Source organism: Urocitellus parryii, chromosome 4 (assembly GCF_045843805.1).
Source record: "Urocitellus parryii isolate mUroPar1 chromosome 4, mUroPar1.hap1, whole genome shotgun sequence".
Taxonomy (NCBI): Eukaryota; Metazoa; Chordata; class Mammalia; order Rodentia; family Sciuridae; genus Urocitellus; species Urocitellus parryii.
Window position 1 is genome coordinate 5,314,309 of NC_135534.1, and position 19,898 is coordinate 5,334,206.

At 40.1% G+C, this 19,898-nt stretch overlaps 1 protein-coding gene across 13 annotated transcripts in view; it reads right to left on the reverse strand.

Moving 5' to 3' along the window:
* The window catches only part of Ppp6r3 (protein phosphatase 6 regulatory subunit 3), a 136,453-nt gene that overhangs the window by 47,797 nt on the left and 68,758 nt on the right, over positions 1-19,898 (reverse strand). For all 13 annotated transcript variants that reach the window (XM_026396525.2, XM_077797913.1, XM_077797912.1 and 10 more), the window contains 4 exons: positions 16,629-16,766; positions 13,967-14,032; positions 11,714-11,826; positions 8,097-8,210 (listed from right to left, as the gene is read on the reverse strand). In XM_026396525.2, coding sequence (XP_026252310.1) covers positions 8,097-8,210; positions 11,714-11,826; positions 13,967-14,032; positions 16,629-16,766 — 431 coding nt within the window. The remainder of the gene's footprint in view (positions 1-8,096; positions 8,211-11,713; positions 11,827-13,966; positions 14,033-16,628; positions 16,767-19,898) is intronic.

The following is a 19,898-nucleotide window of genomic DNA, read 5'->3' on the forward strand; positions in this document are numbered from 1 at the left end:
GTAATTTATATAACCAAATATGGCCTTCATTATAGTTTCTACCTAGGGTGATGTCCAAAAGTCCTTTATAACCCCATAATTCTGTGAATAATTTTTTCCTTCTAAATTCACTTTTGTATAGACTAATAAGAACAGGTATGTTTGCTTTCCTTCCATTTTCTTAGCCATATTTCTAGAACAACTGTCCTCTCCTTATTTATGTAAAAGAAATATTAAGCTACACACTATTCCTTAATCATTCATATAAGTTTTATTCATCCAATTAGTAAATATTGAGCATCAATTTATGTACCAGCCCTGACCTGCATGCTATTATAGTCAGTGTCTATGGTGCTCTTACAACACTTAGGCTAGTCTCCTATGGACTTTCCATTGCAACAATGGTTCATTTTTAATGTGGAGTAGGTACTTGGGTGACGTACTACAATATATCTGTCTACAGGAAATGGGAAATATTTTTACAAACTGGCTGTATTACTCTCTGCAGGCCCAACAATGAGGTGTGATACTTCAGCTGCTTCAGTGTTACCAGCATCGAGCACTGTCCACTTCCTTCCAATGGCTACTTTAGCCGCAAAGGGCTGCAAGGTGGCTCCCGAAGTGGAATATCCACATTTTAGTTGTCAGAGCCTGTGAACACCACCTTAGTAGGAAAAGGGCCTTTGAAGAGGTGATCAATGGAGGCTGTTGAGAAGAGAGTACTAGATTATGCAGGGGGGTTAAATATCATGCCAAGCGTCCTTCTAGAGGAGAAGGCAATATGAAGGTAGGTAGTGACCAGAGGCCAAGCAGTGCCAAGAGTCACTAGAAGATGGGAGAGGCAAGGAATGGTCTCTCTCAGCACCACCAGGTGATGCATCTCTGCTCAACTCAATCTTGACTTCTGGCAATCAGAACTGTGACAGAATAAATTATTGTTGTTAAAAGCCACAAAGTGTGAGGGCATTTGTTTACAGTCACAGGAAACATACCTTCTTCAAAGGGTATGCAGTGGTATCTCAATGTGTTTTAACTTGGATCTCATAAATGACAAAGGATGTTGGTCAATTTTCATGTATTTATTTACGTGCATGCATGACGTGTGTGTGTGTGTGTATACAAAGACACAGACCCACACCCTATATATATATATATATATATATATATATATATATGTGTGTGTGTGTGTGTGTGTGTGTCTTTTTTTTTTCTCCAATTTTTAGTTGTCAATGGATCTTTTGTTTGTTTATATGTGATGCTGAGGATTGAACCCAGGCCCTCACACATGCCAGGCAAACAATCTACCATAGGCCATGACTCCAGCGATGCCTTTTATTCTTTAGCTCTCTATTCACATCTTTTTTATCTTTTGGTGGGGGAACTGGGGATTAAATCCAGGGATGTTCTACCACTGAGTTACATTCTCAGTCCTTTTCTTTGGGGAGAGGATTTTGCTAAATTGCTGGGGCTGGTCTTGAACTTGTGATCCTCCTGCCTTAGTCTCCTGAATCTCTGGATTACATAGGCATAGGCACCACAGAAACTGGCTCTGCTCAATTCTTCTGACCTTAAAATTTGGTTGTTTTCTTGTTATTAAAGACACACACACACACACTGTATATGGTTTTTTATTGTTCTAGATGTAAGTTCTTCCTCACACATCTGCTCTGTAAATATTTTCTGGCAAACTGTCTTACTTTCCAAAGAGCAGAATTACATTTTTTTTTTAAAGTAGATTGTTAGAATGAATCAGACATTATCACCCTATCATTCTTATCCCCAGGGCCCCTCCCCTCCCTTTTCTTCTGGAACTTTTATAGCTTTAGTATTAATGCTTAGTTCCAGAATCCACTTTAAGTTCATTCTTCATAATCCATAAGGAACCTACAGAGGTCCAACCTTTTTGCACATGGACATCCAATAGTTCTATGAACATCTCTTGAAGATGCTATCTTTTCTTCATTGAACTACCTCCACACCTGTCACAAATCCCACCTGTGCAGGTCTCCCTCTGCACTCTAGGTTCTGTTTCAGTAGTCTGTATGTCTATTCTTTTACCACCAGATCCTAGCTTTATGATAATCCCTGAAGCCACAGAGCATAAGCCTTCCAATGTTGTCTTTCTCTTGCAACATTGTTTTGTATCTATTGTATTTGCTTTGGATCTCCATATAAATTTTAAAATCAGCTTGATTTTAAAAAATCCTCACTTAGATTTGGATTGAAATGGCAACAAATCTACAAATACATTTGGGGAGAACTGGCACCTTAACAAACACTGAATGCTTTAATACATGAACATAGTATTTCTATTTATGTCAGCTTTGATTTCATCAATGTTGCCATTTTCAGCATTAAACTATATGTACATTTTGTCTGGGTCTATTTTTTGAAATTTCACATTCCAATTATTCATTGCTAGTAACCAGAAATAAAAGTACATTTTTAATATTGACTTTTGTATTCTGCAATATACTTGTTAGATCTAAGAGGATTTTGGGGGCTGGGGTTGTGGCTCAGCGGAAGAGAGCTCTCCTAGCATGTGCTGGGCGCTGGGATCCTCAGCACCACATAAAAATAAATAAATAAAATAAAGGTATTGTGTCCAACTGTATAAAAAACAAATATGAAAAATAAAAAAAGATCTAAGAGGATTTTGTTTGGCTTTGGGACATTCTTCAGGATTTTTACAAAGACAACACCTGTGACAGTTTTACATTGTCTTTTCCAATCTGGATGAGTTTTCTCTCTGGCCTTCCACACTGGCGAGAGTCTCCTGTAAACAGCTGAGCAGACATCCCAGCAGTGAGTATCCTGGCTCTGGCTCCCAATTTGGAGGAAAAGCTTTTCAGTCTCTGACCATTAAGCCAGGCGCAGTCGCACACGCCTGTAATCACAGTGGCCCAGGATATGGATTATGACTTCTCATAATCCATATTATGACAGGAGGACCTCGAGTTCAATACGAGCCTCAGCAACAGCAAGGTGCTAATAAACAAATCAGTGAGACTCTATCTCTAATACAAAATAGAGCTGAGGATGTGGCTCAGTGTTCAAGTGCCCGTGGGTTCAATCCCCATTCCCCCCAGCCCCCACCAAAGGCTACCAATGGAGTTCTCATAGAAGAGCTTTATCAGTTTTATTAGTTTGTTGATGTTTGAAGGACACAAGAACCGTGCATTCCCAAGATACACTGATCTGGAGTATCATACTTCCAATACATTGTTAGACTGTTAGATTTGACTTGCTGGTATTTCTTGAGGAATTCTGCATCTAAGCTCTTGTGGAATCTTGTTGTACACTTTTCTTTCCTATATTGTTTTTGATGAGCTTCAGAGTGGGGTGCTGTCTTTATAACCTGAGTTGGAAAGTGTTCCCTCTTCTACTTTCTGTTGAAATCCTTACATCTTTGGTAGAACTCATCAATGGAGCCTTTCTAGTTGAGTAGGAAATTTTTTCTTGAAGGTTTGAACAATGAATTCAGTTTCTAACGGATATGGGACTATTAATACCACCTACTTCTTTTTTGGTGATACACGTAAGAAAAGTCTGTAGGGATTTCCTTCTGTTTCCTCATGGAACTTTTATAATTTTAGGATCATTGTTTAGTTCTACCATCCATTTTGAGTTAATTTTTACATAATGTGCAACACAAAAATGATCTTTGGCATTTAAGGAAGTTAAATTACTTCTTTCCCTAAATTGTTTGTCATTTATTTGTTATTATTCTTTTAATGTCCATAGGAACAGTTGGCAGCCCTCTTTAGTACTGTTGTGGTTTTTTGTTTTTCTTTTTAATTTGTATCTTTTTTATTTTTTTCTTACTCAAGCTAGTTAAAGGTTTATCATTGATCTTTTCAAAGAACCAGTTTTTGGATTTTTCTGTCTAAATGTTCCATCAACTTCTATTAGAATAATTTTACCTATACATAAAAAGTATGAACAGTACAATTCCCACACAACCCACACCCAATTTTCCATATTAACACCTTAAATTAGTACTGTATATTTATCACAATTCACAAATCAATATTGATATATAAAACCCATACTTTATTCAGGTTTTCTTAAGTTTTCCCTAATGTCTTTTCTCTATTCCAGAATCCCACCAAGGATACCATCTTAAGTTATATGTCTCCTTCACCTCTTCTTGCCTCTGACAGCCTCTTGTTTTTTGATTACTTTCACAGATGAGTACTGGTCAGGTAGTCTGCAGAATGTCTCCCCATTAGGATGTTCTGGTAGTTTCTGATGGTTGAGGTCTTTGAGAGGGAGACCACAAGGTAAAGTGCCATCTTCAGTGCACACTACCCGGGACACACACTGCCAACATGACATAACGTGCAGTCGACTGATTATCTGGCTCAGGCAGTCTGTCAGGTTTCTCTAATGAGAAAGTACTTTTTATTCTTCTTTTCCATATTGCATTCTCTTTAAAGAAGTTACTATATGCAACCCACACTTTACAGAGTTGGAAGTTACAGTCTAACTCCTGAGGATGGAGTACCTACAAAACCTATTTGGAAATCTTCTATGAGAGAGAGATTTATCTCTTCTTCTCATTTATTTTATTCAAACATTTATATCATTATGAATTTATGGACAGGTTATTTTATAATTTTGGCTATAATACAATACTATTGTATTTCACAAATTTTTTTTAGCTTTGGCTATGAGGAGCTCTTTCTACCCACTCCCTTAGATAGCTGTCGTGTGTGTGTGTGTGTGTGTGTGTGTCTGTCTGTCTGTCTCTGTCTCTCTAAGTACTTCCTTATCTTCTGTGGCTATAGGATGTTCCAGACTCATCTTGTATGTTTCCTGCCCTAGTCACAGCCATTTCTCCAAGGAGTCCTGGTTCATCAGAAAATATTAGAACTTGCTGTATTTTGTATTTGTTCCTGATGCCATGTCATTACTTTTGGGCTTGCTCAGGTCACTGTCTTTTTTGTCTCTTTGTATTTCATTATGGATCATTTCTGATATCCCGTGCTGATTTTCTCCTCAGTTATGTCAAAGTTTATCAAAAAGCTCAGGGCATTCTTCATCTGTGCTACTGTTTTCCATTTCCAGCATGTTTGTAGATCCCCATCTCTTTGCATACTGCCCACTTTACCCACATGCCTTCAATATGTTGATCATGTTTATATGAAATTCTCTTTCTGGCAGTTCTAGCATTTTTGAGTTGAGGTACATTAATACTTTCTCTCAAGACTTTGTGAGGAGTCTTCTCATCTTATAACTTTTGGTTGACAGATGGACATCCGAGTAGGAGAGTGGAAATTGGTGGACACAGCATTTACACAAGAATGGATCCACCTTTTTTCCTAGGAGTCCAGATGAATCAATCTAGTCAGCAGCTGAGCTAGGTTTGGGTTTTATTGTTACTCTGATTTCCTTCAGTGCACTAAAGACTTTAATTTTGTCTCAAATTACTTTGCATTTATGATTAGGGCCAATGTGCCAAGTTTTTCCTCAATGTCTGCTCCACCCTTAGCTTAAGATCTTCCCTTTAAGCTGGCTCCTCCCCACACTAGCCTTTCCTATGGTCTCAAAATATTGTTACTTGTTCCTTAATACTTGGAGGCCTGGAGAAGGACAGGGTAGGGGTGATGCTCTACTGTGTTTTTCTGGTTTGGCCTCAGTCTGAGGGTCCCAAGCCTGTGGAGGTAGGGCATCTCTAATGGTCTAGACCATGTGTTCTACCTCTATGGTCTAGACCAAAATGTGTTCTAGCCTCTCCCACAGGATAGAACCCTCCCTCTACCCCCAACCCAGGTCTCTTCCTTCGATTACAAATGGTCTTCATTGTGTCTTCAGGGTTAAAGGGGCTGTTTCCCTTTCCTCAGGGGCTTAGGAGTCTGGGACAAGAACAGAGAAGAATCCTAGAGAAAAACTGCCTTTTTCCCAAGGCTGCTGAAGGTGGCCTGTGGTGGCGGCTCTCACTCTCTATCGTTCGCCCCCCTCCCCCTCCCAGTACTCTCTGAAGGGATTGTGGGTGTATGCGAATCACCTGGGTATCCATACCTCCCAGGGTTTCTTCACTCTGCTGACCCTCAGATACACTCAGATACTCCAGGAATTAAATAAAGTATTACTCCAATGTTTATTTTAAAAAATCTCTCTGAACTATAATTTTATCAAGATGAAGAAATTATGTATGAAAACATACCTCAGCTGCCACAGTTAAAGATCTGAACCAAAATATGCACTTACCCCTTCTTATTGAGTTTTATTCAAATAACCTGGAATCATTTCATTTTTTTTCAACATTTGACTTCCTGTTTCAATTATTTTTTTTAATTGTTTATTCTTAACATTTAAATTTATGATATTAACTTACATTCCTCTACTTATTTCTTTTCTGGTACTTAGGATTGAACCCAGGAGCACTTTAGCACTGAGCTACAGCCCTAGTCCTTTTCTGTTTTGCTAAGTTGCCGAGGCTGATCTAGAACTTGTGATCCTCCTCCTTCGCCTCCCGAGTGGCTAGTCATGCAACTCTGCACTTGGCTCTACCTGTTCTTGACCATAACTTTCCAGTATAATTTCCCTATCTTAAGCTCATTATTCTTATTTTTCTGTTTGGTTCTGGTGAAGTCCTCATTAAGTAACTGTACCCCAGGAACTGAGTTCCCATGGGGGTGAACATGCCTCTTCTGCTTTTGTACATCCAGAGTGCCTTGGGCTCACAGCTGTGCCCTTAAATGCCAATATTTATTCAGCTTACAAATGAGAAGCCTGGCAATTGACTGGATTTACAAGTAGCCTATTTTCCTTATCCAGACATTTGCAAGACTTCTTTTCACCTAGGATTCAGAAATTTTATCGGGATAAAGCTAAGATCTGAGTCTTATTTTAAAACTTGATCTTGCTTGGAATTTTGTAAATCGTTCTCATGTGAGGACCAAAGTTCCTTTTGGTCAGAAATTTTCCTCTACTTTTTATTTTATTCTTGTCTTCTGTGCTCTGTTTAAGTGATACAATTATGCATCTTTTTGCACTTTCCTATGCAAAACTTTAGGCTTTTTCTTGGATTTATTTCAAGTCACAGTAGTCTGTATAAGCTTCACAGTACAACCTGATATGTTTTTAATCCACTGATGGAAAGAGATGGTGTGATGGCCTTAAAGCATGAGCAGCAAGGCAGTCTTGCACCATTAAGTTCTTGATTATATGACTTAAATTATGTTTTACAGGGGCTAGGGTTGTGGCTCGGTGGTGGCGCGCTTGCCTAGCATGTGTGAGGCTCTGGGTTCGATTCTCAGCACCACATACAAATAAATAAAAAATCTAGATGGCTAAAGATCCCACATGCCAAGGGCAGACTCTCCATCTCTTCATGTCCCCTGGTTCACTGGAGGTATGCAGTGAGGTAGGGAAAATTCCAATCTGTAAACCATATATTCCCAAACAGTTACATACACATGTCTCTTCAAGTTCTCTTGCTTCAAGAGCAGTTAGAAAACTGTGACAAAAAGTAAGTGCAGTAGCACTGGAGAAAACTGTCAAAACACATACCTAAAGAATGGTCCAGGGACAGGAAGCTACACATAGGGAAAACATTCTATACTCCTGATTGTGAAATACTTAGCAGCAGAAATCTTTTCTTAAAACCTTAGCCACCTGTCCATCTGTCTTAACCAGCCTCCGAAACTGCAGCACCCTCACAGGTAAAACTCAGAACAAACAACCCAAAGTTAGGATCTGCAGAAAGAATCAGGAAATGCAAACAGTCCCTGAATCAACACTTGTAGGAGAGCTGCCCACCATCCAGGAACACCCACTTATAATTTTCATGAACAAGAAACAAGCTACTTAGTGTTTGAGCCACTATCCATGGTTTTGATTTGCCTACTATAGCTTTTATTTCAGTAATATTTCTAAGTACTATAAAACCCAAATAACTAGAGTCTAAATAATGCTAGTAAATAATATTTATCAAACCACATTTTCAATTGCACCCCCATGATACACAGCAATTCTATAACTATTATCATTCACACAGACGATTCAGCACCTGACACTCAAGAGCATGCTACTGTGGCTTATCTACCAAGACCTTAACTTAGCCTCTAAAAACAACATGGATCACTTCATATGATAAAAGGACAGCTTACGTCGGTCGCCGTGTCTCAAGCAAAGTCAGCAGAATCTGGATAGCACTGACTATGGCCGATTCATTTTTCTCCTTATGGAAAATATTTGATAGAAGCTGCTCGATGGTTTCTTGCCTAGGGAAACAAATCAACAGTAATGTACTGACTGCAACATCATGTCACACAATAGCTCAAGAAGGGCTTACTGCACATGGGCATCTCTGTTTCACATAATTTACTTTGATATACTTATTAAGGGAGGCAAGTGTTTGTGATTATAAATACCACTCTCATAGCTACTGATTCCTACCCAATCCCCCCAGCAAAATAATCTGGGCCCTGTGTCACTTTGGTAATCTTGTTGAGACCAACAAGTATTGCAAGGCTGGATGTCACCTCTGGCTCAGATGAAGGTGGTGGCTGAGGGAGATAAAAAGACTTAGAACGCCTCACCTCCACATAAGGAGGAACACTTTTCAAAACAGCAAATTAGAAACCATAAATGTTTTCCCACAAAAGAATGAATGCAGAATTAAGAAAGCTCTAAAATGGGTAAAAGAGAACATCAATCACTGCCTTTTACTCTATAGTTAAAATTTGGTAACCTATTGCCCCAAAAACATTCTCTGCAGGCTCTTCCCATTCCACTTCTCTCTCACATATGCAAGATCACAACCAATGGAAGACATAAAGGTAATTGGTACTTCCAATTTATAATGGATACCCTCCAAGAAAACTTCTTAATATATTTCAGTAATTTTCCAAATCTATGTGAATTAATAAAAGGATCTCCCTTATAAATGTGACACATAGCTAGATTGTCCCTGGCTACTCATCTGGAAAGTTGCCAGACATCCCAAGGTATAGCTATACTCACTGCACTGCACATCAGTTTCACTAACCATCTCTTTCCAGACTCAAGCTGCAAGTAAGAAAGAATCTCTATTAGGGAGAAGCAAATAAAACTAGTATCGAATGTTAACTTCAGAGGGTCCCCTTGAAGGAAGTCAGTTTCAGACCCACACTCCCAAAGCAGCACCAAAATGGATTGGAAGACCAATAGCCAAGCGTACTGTAAATGTCACACAAGCCACTGAAGTCTACAGAATCTGTACAGGTCAGGAACTGTGCACTGGAAAACAGATTGCCTTCTACAGTATATATGTACATTCTTCAAAAGGTGGCTCACTCCAGGTGGAGGGTATTGGAGCACACACCTGTACCTGTTCTCCTCATCCAACAGCAAGAGCACTCTTTCTATCAAACAGCAATGTCACACTTCCACACCTGCTAAGACCTAAAGTTAAAGGCTAAAAGGCCTGAGTATTTCATGGCTACATCAAATTGGAAGGCTGCCTTATTCATGAAAGAATTGGTGATGGAAAAAAACAACACAGCAAAACCTTGATCATCAATAGTCAACGATACAGTGGATATGCCATACTTGGAGTCTTACCTAAACACAAATATCCTCAAATACAAAGAAAATCATAAATCTCAAGGACTAAGGTTATCAAACAAGGTAAAAGGAAATGCCTTCACATTCTTTAGATAAAAAGGCATTTATTTACACAAGAGAATATATTCACTTTTCTGCTTTAAAAGACAGGAGTTACTGGATAAACACCAATAATTTATGCATGAAGCCACCTAGGTTCTTTACCCTATCTATGGGGTAATGGCTCCTCCCTCCTAGCTTCTGTTTTTACATAGGTGGCCACAGAAAAGACCCACTTAAAAAAAAAAAAATTGGTTCAAATGGCAATGACACATATAGTCCAATCCAAAAATAACTGTTCATTCACATAAAGAATATTTGAACTCCAAAATTTTCCAGAGCTACTAAATGGAATGCACTCATTTAAGCCCAGACTGCCTCCCAGGCTAGATTACTAAACACTTTAGCCCACTTAACCACATTCTTTACCATTCTCTTTATCCTCAGCTCATTTCAGACTCAACCCTGAGTACAAACTTATATTCATCCACATGATAGTACCCCATCTGTGGGCTCCTGGCCATTGTAATACAGAATTAGGCAATTCATTTGTGTATTATGAACTACCAGAAGATTGGTTTAAAAATCATCTACACTGTTATGAAATAATTACATTTAAATAGATACTTTACATTATTATATAATGTATTTACCAAATATATACAGATGCCATGATGATTAACAAGGGTTTCTTAAACTCACAGAAGTCTTCTGTCACTGTGTTTTTCATAATCAATGGACAATAAAAGAACCATCACAATGTGGGAACACACCAGGAGATGGAAGGTTTGATTCCCATTCCCTATGAGACTGTGGGAAGCACAATGAGAGATGGTCTCTCCACTGCCAAGTGCAGTGGAGATTTTATTTGGTGACATCACAGGGCCACTGACTCATCAGGTCCTTGTATTTGAGAAAATTTACTTTAATATTGCATGATACAAATAATGAGCATATACTTATCTTCATTCAAGAACTTACCATTGACTGAGTTTTAATTACAAAAGCAAGCAGAAACATGAACCCCAATGGCTCTTTGGCTCATACATTTGGCTCAAATAAAGCTATGTAGATGGAGGGCTGTGGTGGCCTGAGGAACTCAGATCACTATTAAGCTGTCCAATGTTTGGGTTGACTCTGCACAGGCCACTCACTACATGTGGCCATCAACTGACACTCAAAATGGAACTCATCTGATTTGACATGTGCTAAGTGTAAAATACATGCTGGATTTCAAGACTTTTATATAAAAGCATTGAAATTGTATGTGGCTTTTATGTTTACTGGACAGCAACATAGTATACAATATGAAATTGCTAATATTCAATATTTTTAACCAACCTAAATGGGACTTTTAGAAGGTTCAATCTAAAGAATAATATTAAAGATTTGAATGTAGAAGGTGTTGTATGTTTAAAAGGAGTACGTATGGCCAAGCACAATAGTGGACATATGTAATCCTGGCTACTTGGGAGGATGAGGCAGGAAAATCCCAAGTTTGAAGCCAGCCAGGGCAACTTACTGAGATCCAGCTTCAAAATAAATTAAGTAATTAAATCCACTTTGGATGAATAACTGGAATAAGTATTATTAATATTAACACTCTATTAATATAACTATTAGCTGTTTGGATGCGGGTCAAATGTCTGCACATGTTGACAGTAAACATTCTTCCAGAAAAAAAAATACAAAATAATATCATCCCAATCTGGAAAGAGTTCAGGTCACCCCTAGTCAGCCCAAGGACAGTAAACCCTAGGAAGATCTTCTTGAGAAACTACCAATTAAAATGGGTCAAATTCATATGTACCCAAGACTATTCTTCATCAAAAGCTCCTGGAGGTGTTGACTACAGCTTTGATGTGACTATCATATCTTAGGGTGGCTCTGTAGACTTCTATGTTACACATGTGACAAGTTCGAAGTCTACACATAAAGGTCACTCGTTCACCTTCATCCCCTGTGGGTTTCTACTGTGTGCCACAAAGGCTGTATGAGAAGCAGGCTTCCTGCCTCTTACCACCACAGGTGTTTTCAGGACACAATTCCAACAGCAGGAACACTTCACTTACCAGTCACTCTTGAGGTAACACATCAAACAGCACCAATAAGAAAAATGAGAACAGAGTTTTAAACATACTTTTCTAGTGTGGCAAGCAGGGGGTCTGGTTCCGTACTGTTCTGAACTTGTAACATCTGGTCTCTGCTCAGGCGAACGATTTCACAAAGTGACTGTGAAGCATTTGAATGCCGCTAAAGAAAGAAAGTACAATTTTAGTTATGAACCTATTGGAAGTTAACCTTATAGCAAAAGGGGGGGGGGGTTTCATAAGAAATAACACAAATTAACACTGTCCATAAGCTTCCATGAGCAAGAAGTCAATCTGGAAAGGAGCTCAATGTAAGCACTTGCTGTTCAGGCTGAGGGGTTTTCCTTTACAGTGCTGGACACTGCTGTCTTGCTAGGTGCAGCACATGTGATTCAAGTTCTGACCAGGAGAAGCTCCATAATTAAACACTTGGAAAGAACATCTTCCCCAAACACACTTTCATCAGCATCAACACATGGACATGCTAGCTTTAAAAAAAACAAAAACAAACTCCTCAAACAACAGGAAATACAACTTTGAGTAAGACACCAATGGGTAAGAGCACTAAACCGTATCTCACAGTGCAGAGTGGGCTTGCCTGCCTTCCAGGGAAGTTCTGAAATCTCAGGATCCACATGCGTTACACTCTGGCATGTGAAACAGCCTAGCTCACAGTGAGTGCTGTTCCACTTTAGCAGAGGGGGTAAGGCACCAGGATCGCCAAACCTTCTCACTGGAATCAGGAGCCTAACACTCCTTGATGAATAGTAACTGGTCAGTGCAGCTTCAACCTGCAATCTAACACTTAACACAAAACATGAATATCAGCAAGTCTGTCCAAAGGCAAAACCAACTTTCTTCAGAGTAAGGCAGGGAGGTGCTGAAGTCGGCAGTGCTTTGTCTTTCTCAAAGACTTGCTGCAGAACTAGTATTTTCCTTTATCAATTTCTCCTGTACCCTGCCAACATGTTAAGCAATCAGGTTGTGCCATAGACCTTGTTTGTAGAAATTACTCCTAGAGTGGAACAGGCCCTGCTCTTCACTGCTCACCATTCTCTGCAGTGGCCACACTTCCAACATGTGAGAACAGTGTTCCTGCAAAAACAGGCCCACAGTAGGAGAGCTCAGCACCCCTATTAGCCCCCACGTAGGAGTTCTACTAGCCCAGGGGTACTCCCTTAGCACACAGCACAGGTCTATGCAGGGATGCGGTTAGAATGCCAACTCTGGCAATAGCAACAGATGTTACAAAAGAGCATGCACTGAACAGTCCAAGAGGAAATGAGGAGGTGACCACGCTCCTTTTCAAAGCTTGGTTAGGATAAACTCCATGTACCAAAAGGTTTTAAATGGACCAGAGTAGAAGCAGTTAGATCCATTTAAATTCCACAGAAAATTCACCTCTGGGAAGTGAATACCCTCTGGCTATGCACTTCTTCCTTTGCCCTGCTTCAATCTACAACCTAGAGGCTTCTCCACACAGCCTGCATCACCCTATGGGGAAATGATGATGGGACAGAAGGAACTCTGTAGGTGGAAGGGTCAACCATGGGCAGTCTTACATGGCTTGGCCTGATAAGTGAGGTGACAACTTTACAGACCTCAGAGAGACACACCAACTGTGTCATGACAGGTGACTCCTCAGCAGAGGGCTCGGTCTGTAAGCTCCAATGCCAAGACAATCTTTAGCATCCAGGGCAAAGGCCAAATCCATTGGAACATTAAGTCCAGGATCAGGAAGAAAACAACAAAGTTACCAAAGGGTATGATGGTGACCAAGATACTGCTAAGTGCAAAACTTTAGCCAGACTGGATGAAATGAATACATTGTTTGCATTAAAAACAGGTATACAAGAAAAGGAAGTGTGGACAGAAGAGGTTTGTAACCAAGGGAGCAGGTTCAGCATGAAATCCGGGGGGCCTGCTGTATCATATTTCTGGAAATTTTCTGGCTTCAAGCAAAATGTAAAATTATTTATAAACAGTCAACTCAAGAATGACAGATTATCCCAGCAGCTCTGGGGGCTGAGGCAGGAGGATGGCAAGTTCAAAGCCAGCCTCAGTAAAAGCAAGGTGCTAAGCAACTGACTGAGACCCTGTCTCTAAACAAAATACAAAATAGGTCTCAGCGGTTAGTGCTCCTGAGTTCAATTCCTGGTATTAAAAAAAAAAAAAAAGGAATGCCTGTTCTGCCCCCTTCTCTGTTATCTTCATGGCTATACAAACAAGTATGTTCTGTGCTCAAATAAATATTGCCTTATTATTTTTAAAAATCAAATTTATAGGCACATAAGAGAACTTACATCTTCTTCTTGCGATGGGTGAACTATTTCCACAAGCCTCTGGATGATTTTCTCCTCATTTAACCACTGCAAAACACATTGTAGAAGCAATCATAGCAATGAGCGACTCCTGTTCAAGCCCCAAGGAAGATTAACACACTTGGAAATATCCATCACATTTTAAGTAGAATGTTACGGGTTTCTCTGGACTTTGAACACTACAGAAAATTAAAAGTCCCCCAAGGAAAATGCCAGTGAATATATTATTTTAACAGTAACCAAGAACACCAGCAACACCCCAAATTACAGTACCTACATAATCTACACATAATCTACAGTACCCACATAGTCTCCAGTCATGGGGTAGCACCTAGACACTCAATTCAAAGGGTCTTACTTTGGCAGGGGTTGGGTTGAGGGGGTTAAGAAAGTTGGAATGTGCATACATTGTGTAAGAGAGATGTGTTCTTAGCTTCAGAAAAATTGATAAGAGCCATACTTAAAATCAAGCTTCTGGGTCAAGAAAAAACAGAATGAACAAAATGGGCCCTTTAGATTCCAAAACCAAACCCACTTCAAGAAATACAGGGGCTAGGCAGTGAAGCCACCATGGAATCAGAGTTCATCTGCCCTATCATGTTGGCAAAGAGTCACCAGCACAATCCTAACAATCTCTTCTTAGTCGCTACATGAAATGCAATGAATAAAACTATGAAGAGTGTTAGAATAAGAAAAAAAAAAAGAGAGCTCTTGCAATGGCAAAAAAAAAAAAAAAAAAAAAGAAACAAAAAACCCAGCTGGCTTAGTATTAGTTCCATAAGGAACTGAAACAGCATATATAAAGGCAGCTCACCATCTAGAAACTCCACTAAAAAAATCCCACTGATTAAAGGGAAATAGACTAGGTGGGAGGCACGGGGCAAGAAACCAAATACAATTTGCACAGAGAAGAAACCCTGATAGCATCTCTGGTTCCTCAGGAAGGATATATCAAAAGAAAATGTAAACAAAAGCTATTAGGCAGGCAGCACAAAGGGAAAGGCCCAACTTTGTACTTTAGGGGCTGGGGTTGTGGCTCAGTGGTAGAGTGCTTGCCTAGCACACGTGAGGTACTGGGTTCAAACCTCAGCACTGCATAAAAATGAAATAAAGATATTATGTCCACCAAAAGGAGTGCATAAAAAAAAAAAAACTTTAAAATGTGCACATGAGTCACCTAGAAATCTTGCTCAAATGCAGATTCTGATTTGGCTGACAGGGGAAGACCCAAGATTATGGATTTCTACAAGCCTCACAGGTGATATCCTAAAACAGAGGACACCAAATACCTGTGTGGGAGGGGCACTTCTGACTACCTTGGAGAATCTAGGAGCCCTGATGGAGAACTCATCAGACCTAGAGCCTACCCCCATATAACTACCCATAAGCACCTACATTCCAAGCCCACTTTTAGACTAACTACCCCCCCACGCCTGCCACACACACATACACTCAGGATCCAAAATCAAAGTAAGACATTCAGAAGTTTCTAATTAACCTTCCCCCAACCTGTGCTTTTATTAGCCACTTGACCCCCCCCCCACCCACCTAGAGAAGAGCCCATTTATTCTTTTGGAAATGGACTCTAAAATTCAACCCAGAAGTGACCAAAGGAATAAATCCAATTTCCCTATAATGATCCAACATGAAGAAGACCCTCCTCCCCCTTCCTCTATAGTCTTTCCCAAAATTCTGAACCTCTTTTTGAGAAAAGATGCCTAAATTAGGTTTCCTAATTTAAGGCCCCTGCCCGCAGGCAAGTCCCAAGACCCCCACTAAGTGCACTCAGCTGGTTTCCCCACAGTGACTGCAAGGAGTGGATCACCTCAATAGAACTAGCCCTGATCCCATCACTACAAACGCATGCCCACCCATCTGAGCAGAGATTGCTCCACACTGGACAATGCCTGACAGATCTTCCTCTCACAGATCCTACTGTGTCTTTAAAACAGCATTTTCAATAAATCTCATTTCTAGTGAAATGAGTGAGTTTTAAGGTTCCAGGGTAAGTATTAAGAGATGAAATGGATTACGAAATGGTTCCAGGAGGCAGAAAAAGGGGAGGGGATAAAGGAATAAAGAACAGTCAGATGAGATGGGACAGAGGAACATCCAGGAGAAGCCTGTTTTCAGTATGAGTGACCCCATCCCACCTAAGACATTCACCTGTTCAGGAGACACACATCTTAAAGTCACCATCTGTCTACATTTTAACATACGTCCATGTGATCTCTGACTTCCTTAGGCCAAGCTCCTAAGTACACCTCTATGTTCCAACTTTCAGAAGCAGGCCTGTCTATCCTCTCAGGAAAGCCATAGAGCACACACTGCTGACACTTCTACTCCTACCACCAGACCCCGCTTTGTCAGTCTTAATCCATTCTACCGCGTCACCCTCACAAAATACAGACCTGCAAAGGGGAAAAAAACTGCTCACACACCAAGTCCCACAGACAAGGAAAGGGCATCTCTTAAATTCTAGTCCTGCAAAATGTCAACCTCTTTCTTTCTTGGAAAATTCCTTCCCTGTCCTCAAGTGCCCCAGACAACCTTCTGTGACCAATCCCCTGGGACCCCCAGCATTCACAGCCCAGGCCCACACCATCACCCAACCAGGTCAGCAGCAGCTCAGAACTCTACTCACATTCAGCACATCTTGCCTGGGCTGTGGAGGCTCAATACATGTCAGGAGCCGGAGCAACAAATCCATGATGGCAGAAGTTCCTATATGCTTTATAATAAGGTCTACAAAATCCCGTTTCTTCTTTAGGAAATCCACAATCTAGAGGGAGAACACGTAAAATATGGAATGACATGTAATGTGGGAATTACAAACCTGACAATGGTTTAAGTACTGATCAACACTCCCTCTAAACTTCTGCCACTACTTTAGGCTAAGGAAAGTAAGTGCTGAGTCAGAAATTAGGTGTCAAACTGGAAACCTTGGCTAATGTTCCAAACCCTTAGGAGAAAGCTCCTAACTAGTACTCATCCCTTAGTGCAAATATAATAACAGAATCTTATTTCTATTTATTTTTGTTGTTAATTCTCAAAGAATAGGGATAAAAAACTTAACAGTTCTTAACAAATTTTTTTAAAAAGTACTAAAAAAACCAGTCCTATAAAGAGAGAAAAAAAATTAACCATTTTATAGTTTATGGATATAAATCAATTTTATTAGACTTAACACTAAACTACAGAATATTCAAAATCCTAATTATACTCCAGTAAATAAAACAATTCAAAATATAAGGATTTCTACTTCAAAGTAACTAACTCACCTGCTATAAGACTGGATTTCACTTCAGCAATTCACCTGATTAACACAAGAAGGGTGCTGATAGGAGGCTGAGAGTAGCTATGCCGAGGCAAGTTGAAACAGTAATGGAAATGAGGGCTCTGTCCTGCCCTGTAGAGCTCTCTGTGCCCTCTGATTCCTGTCTGTGTGCATCCACCACCTTCCAAAACCCTACCATGTGTCCCAGGAGCAGCGTGGCCCAGTGTGGCAGTTACTGCCAGAGAATCTCACTAAGCTCAGTGGCTGGAGATTGAATAAGATTCACAGATAAGAAAACCAACATTCAAGCAGGTTAAGTATCTTCTAGAGCAAAAAGGTGGCTGTCCTGCAATTCAATCTCAGCCTGTAAAAGCCACAGGCTTTCCAGAATCCTGCATGAGGAGTATAGTAATCAGAGATGACAACAACAACAGCTTTACACAATTAAGCACAAATACAGGATTCATTATCACATTCTGCTTCCCAAACAATATTGTGACATAAACCTTCAAGAAGTGACTTACTTACACCACTCAGTAGTTATTTGAAAGAACAGTGAAGGAGAAAGAAAGAAAAAGTCATGTGACCAAAACCTTCCATGATTCAATGGCAAAAGCACTGAACCTGAAGCCTAAAGGCATGCCAACCACCACTATGGGCAGCACAGTGAGGACAAAGATGTACCACAGATGGTGCCAGGAGGTGTTATACCATGCAACACTGAAGTCCTACAGCTGGGCCCTGCTCTATAAGCTGGACAATGTCTTTAGTGACCATGCCACTGAATGTTTGTCATTATCTATGCTGCAAGACCTGACTAATATTGTCATGCCTTTATCTACACTTGTAATTCTCAAAAGGACAGAGGATCCCCATTTGACCTTTCTGTGAAGCTAAAAGACCAAGGGCTGTCAATTCCTCTCATTATCATTCAAGGGGTTCTGCATAGAACTACAATGAGCAACAGGGTGACAGGGTTCTCTCCCCACCGGCACATGCCGTCACTGCCACACAAAGGGCATGTCTAACTTGGAAGGCCAATACAAAAACTCAGAGCTCCAAAACATCTTGTGGGTTGTCACCCTACAATTTATGCACACTGAAAATCATGGGTCATGATTTGGGTCCCAATGGTACAGAAATGAGGAGAAGTGAAGCAGTAGAGTGACAAGATGGTTCGCATTCTCCTAAAACAGCCACCATTACTTTTATGTCTCAACAGAAGGCAAAAATGGAAGACAATCGGTATGAGCAAACCTCAGTTTGGAATTATTATCTAGGACAAAAGAACAGTATTTCCAAAATACTTAGGAAGGTTATCCTATGGAGAAATGATACCATCTTTCTAAAATAAAACATGTGTCCACTTTGCCTTGGCATAGGACAGAACATGCTGGGCCCAAAATAGTTCCAATCCTTCCATGTGTGCTGATAGCAAGAACAAGTCACCAGAGCCTGTTTTCTACCATGAAGGTCACCAGGCTCGACTACTTTCGCCCCACGTCATCACACCCCTACTCTGCTGCAACTCTGACACAAATATCATAGTCTGTAATTGAGCATCTGGGGCTCTGATTGTTCTTGTGCATCTATTCCCATAAATGAACTGGTAAACAAATCCTTTTTCACACCAAGGTCCACTAGAGAAATAGTACTAAAATTTTAGCATGCATCAGAGCTGAGTTGGAAGGCCAGCTAAAAACCCAAACTGATAACTAGGTGTGGTGGTGCACATCTGAAATCCCACTTGACTTGGGAGGCTGAGGCAGGAGGACTCCAAGTTCAAGGCCAGCTGGGCAACTTAGCGAGACCCTGTCTCAAAATAAAAAATAAAAAGGGCTGGGAATGTGGCTCAGTGGTAGAGCACTCCTGGGTTCACTCCCCCAGTACTGCAAAAACAAAACAAATAAACAAAAAGACCCAAACATCTGGGTTGCTGGCCACCTCCCCACCACCACCCAGAGTTTCTGATTCAGAAACTCGAGAACTTGCATTGCTGACAAATTCCAAGGTGACACTGAGGATTCAGGGATGACACTTGCAGAACCACTGCATATATGAGATACATGGAATCAAAGTCCTAAATACATATGAATTAAGGAGGGAGGGGGTGGGGGGAGAGAAGGAGAGAGGGAGAGAGAGAGAAGAACGAGGAGAGGATTCCTTTTATAATATCGATGATAGAGCTCTTCTCTATACTTTGATGATTTTACAGAAACACTTTGGCCTTATTTCTGCACTGGAACTAACTCAAACCTCCTAAAATCTGTACAGTAACAGATTCTGATTGGTGATATATTCGAACATTTCTTTTTCTTTCAGTTATGGATATAACTGAGCCAGTGAATCTTGTTGACAGTTGCTTTTTTAAAAAACGTTTTTACTATAAAAAACAATGACTATTATTTCAATAAAATTTTAAGCAAGTTCATAAAAATGTAGTTCCTGCTTTATAGGCATATTATGGGGTCTAATTAGGAAATGCTTTAGAAATTCTTAGATAAAATATCTGGGGGAAAAAATAAGGTCTACAAAATGTATTACTTTGGAAAGTATTACTTCAATGATTGTTAATAAAAGTGAATTCGATTTTTTTTCTGGTATTTGTCTACATATTTTCCCTATAAGAAAAATAAA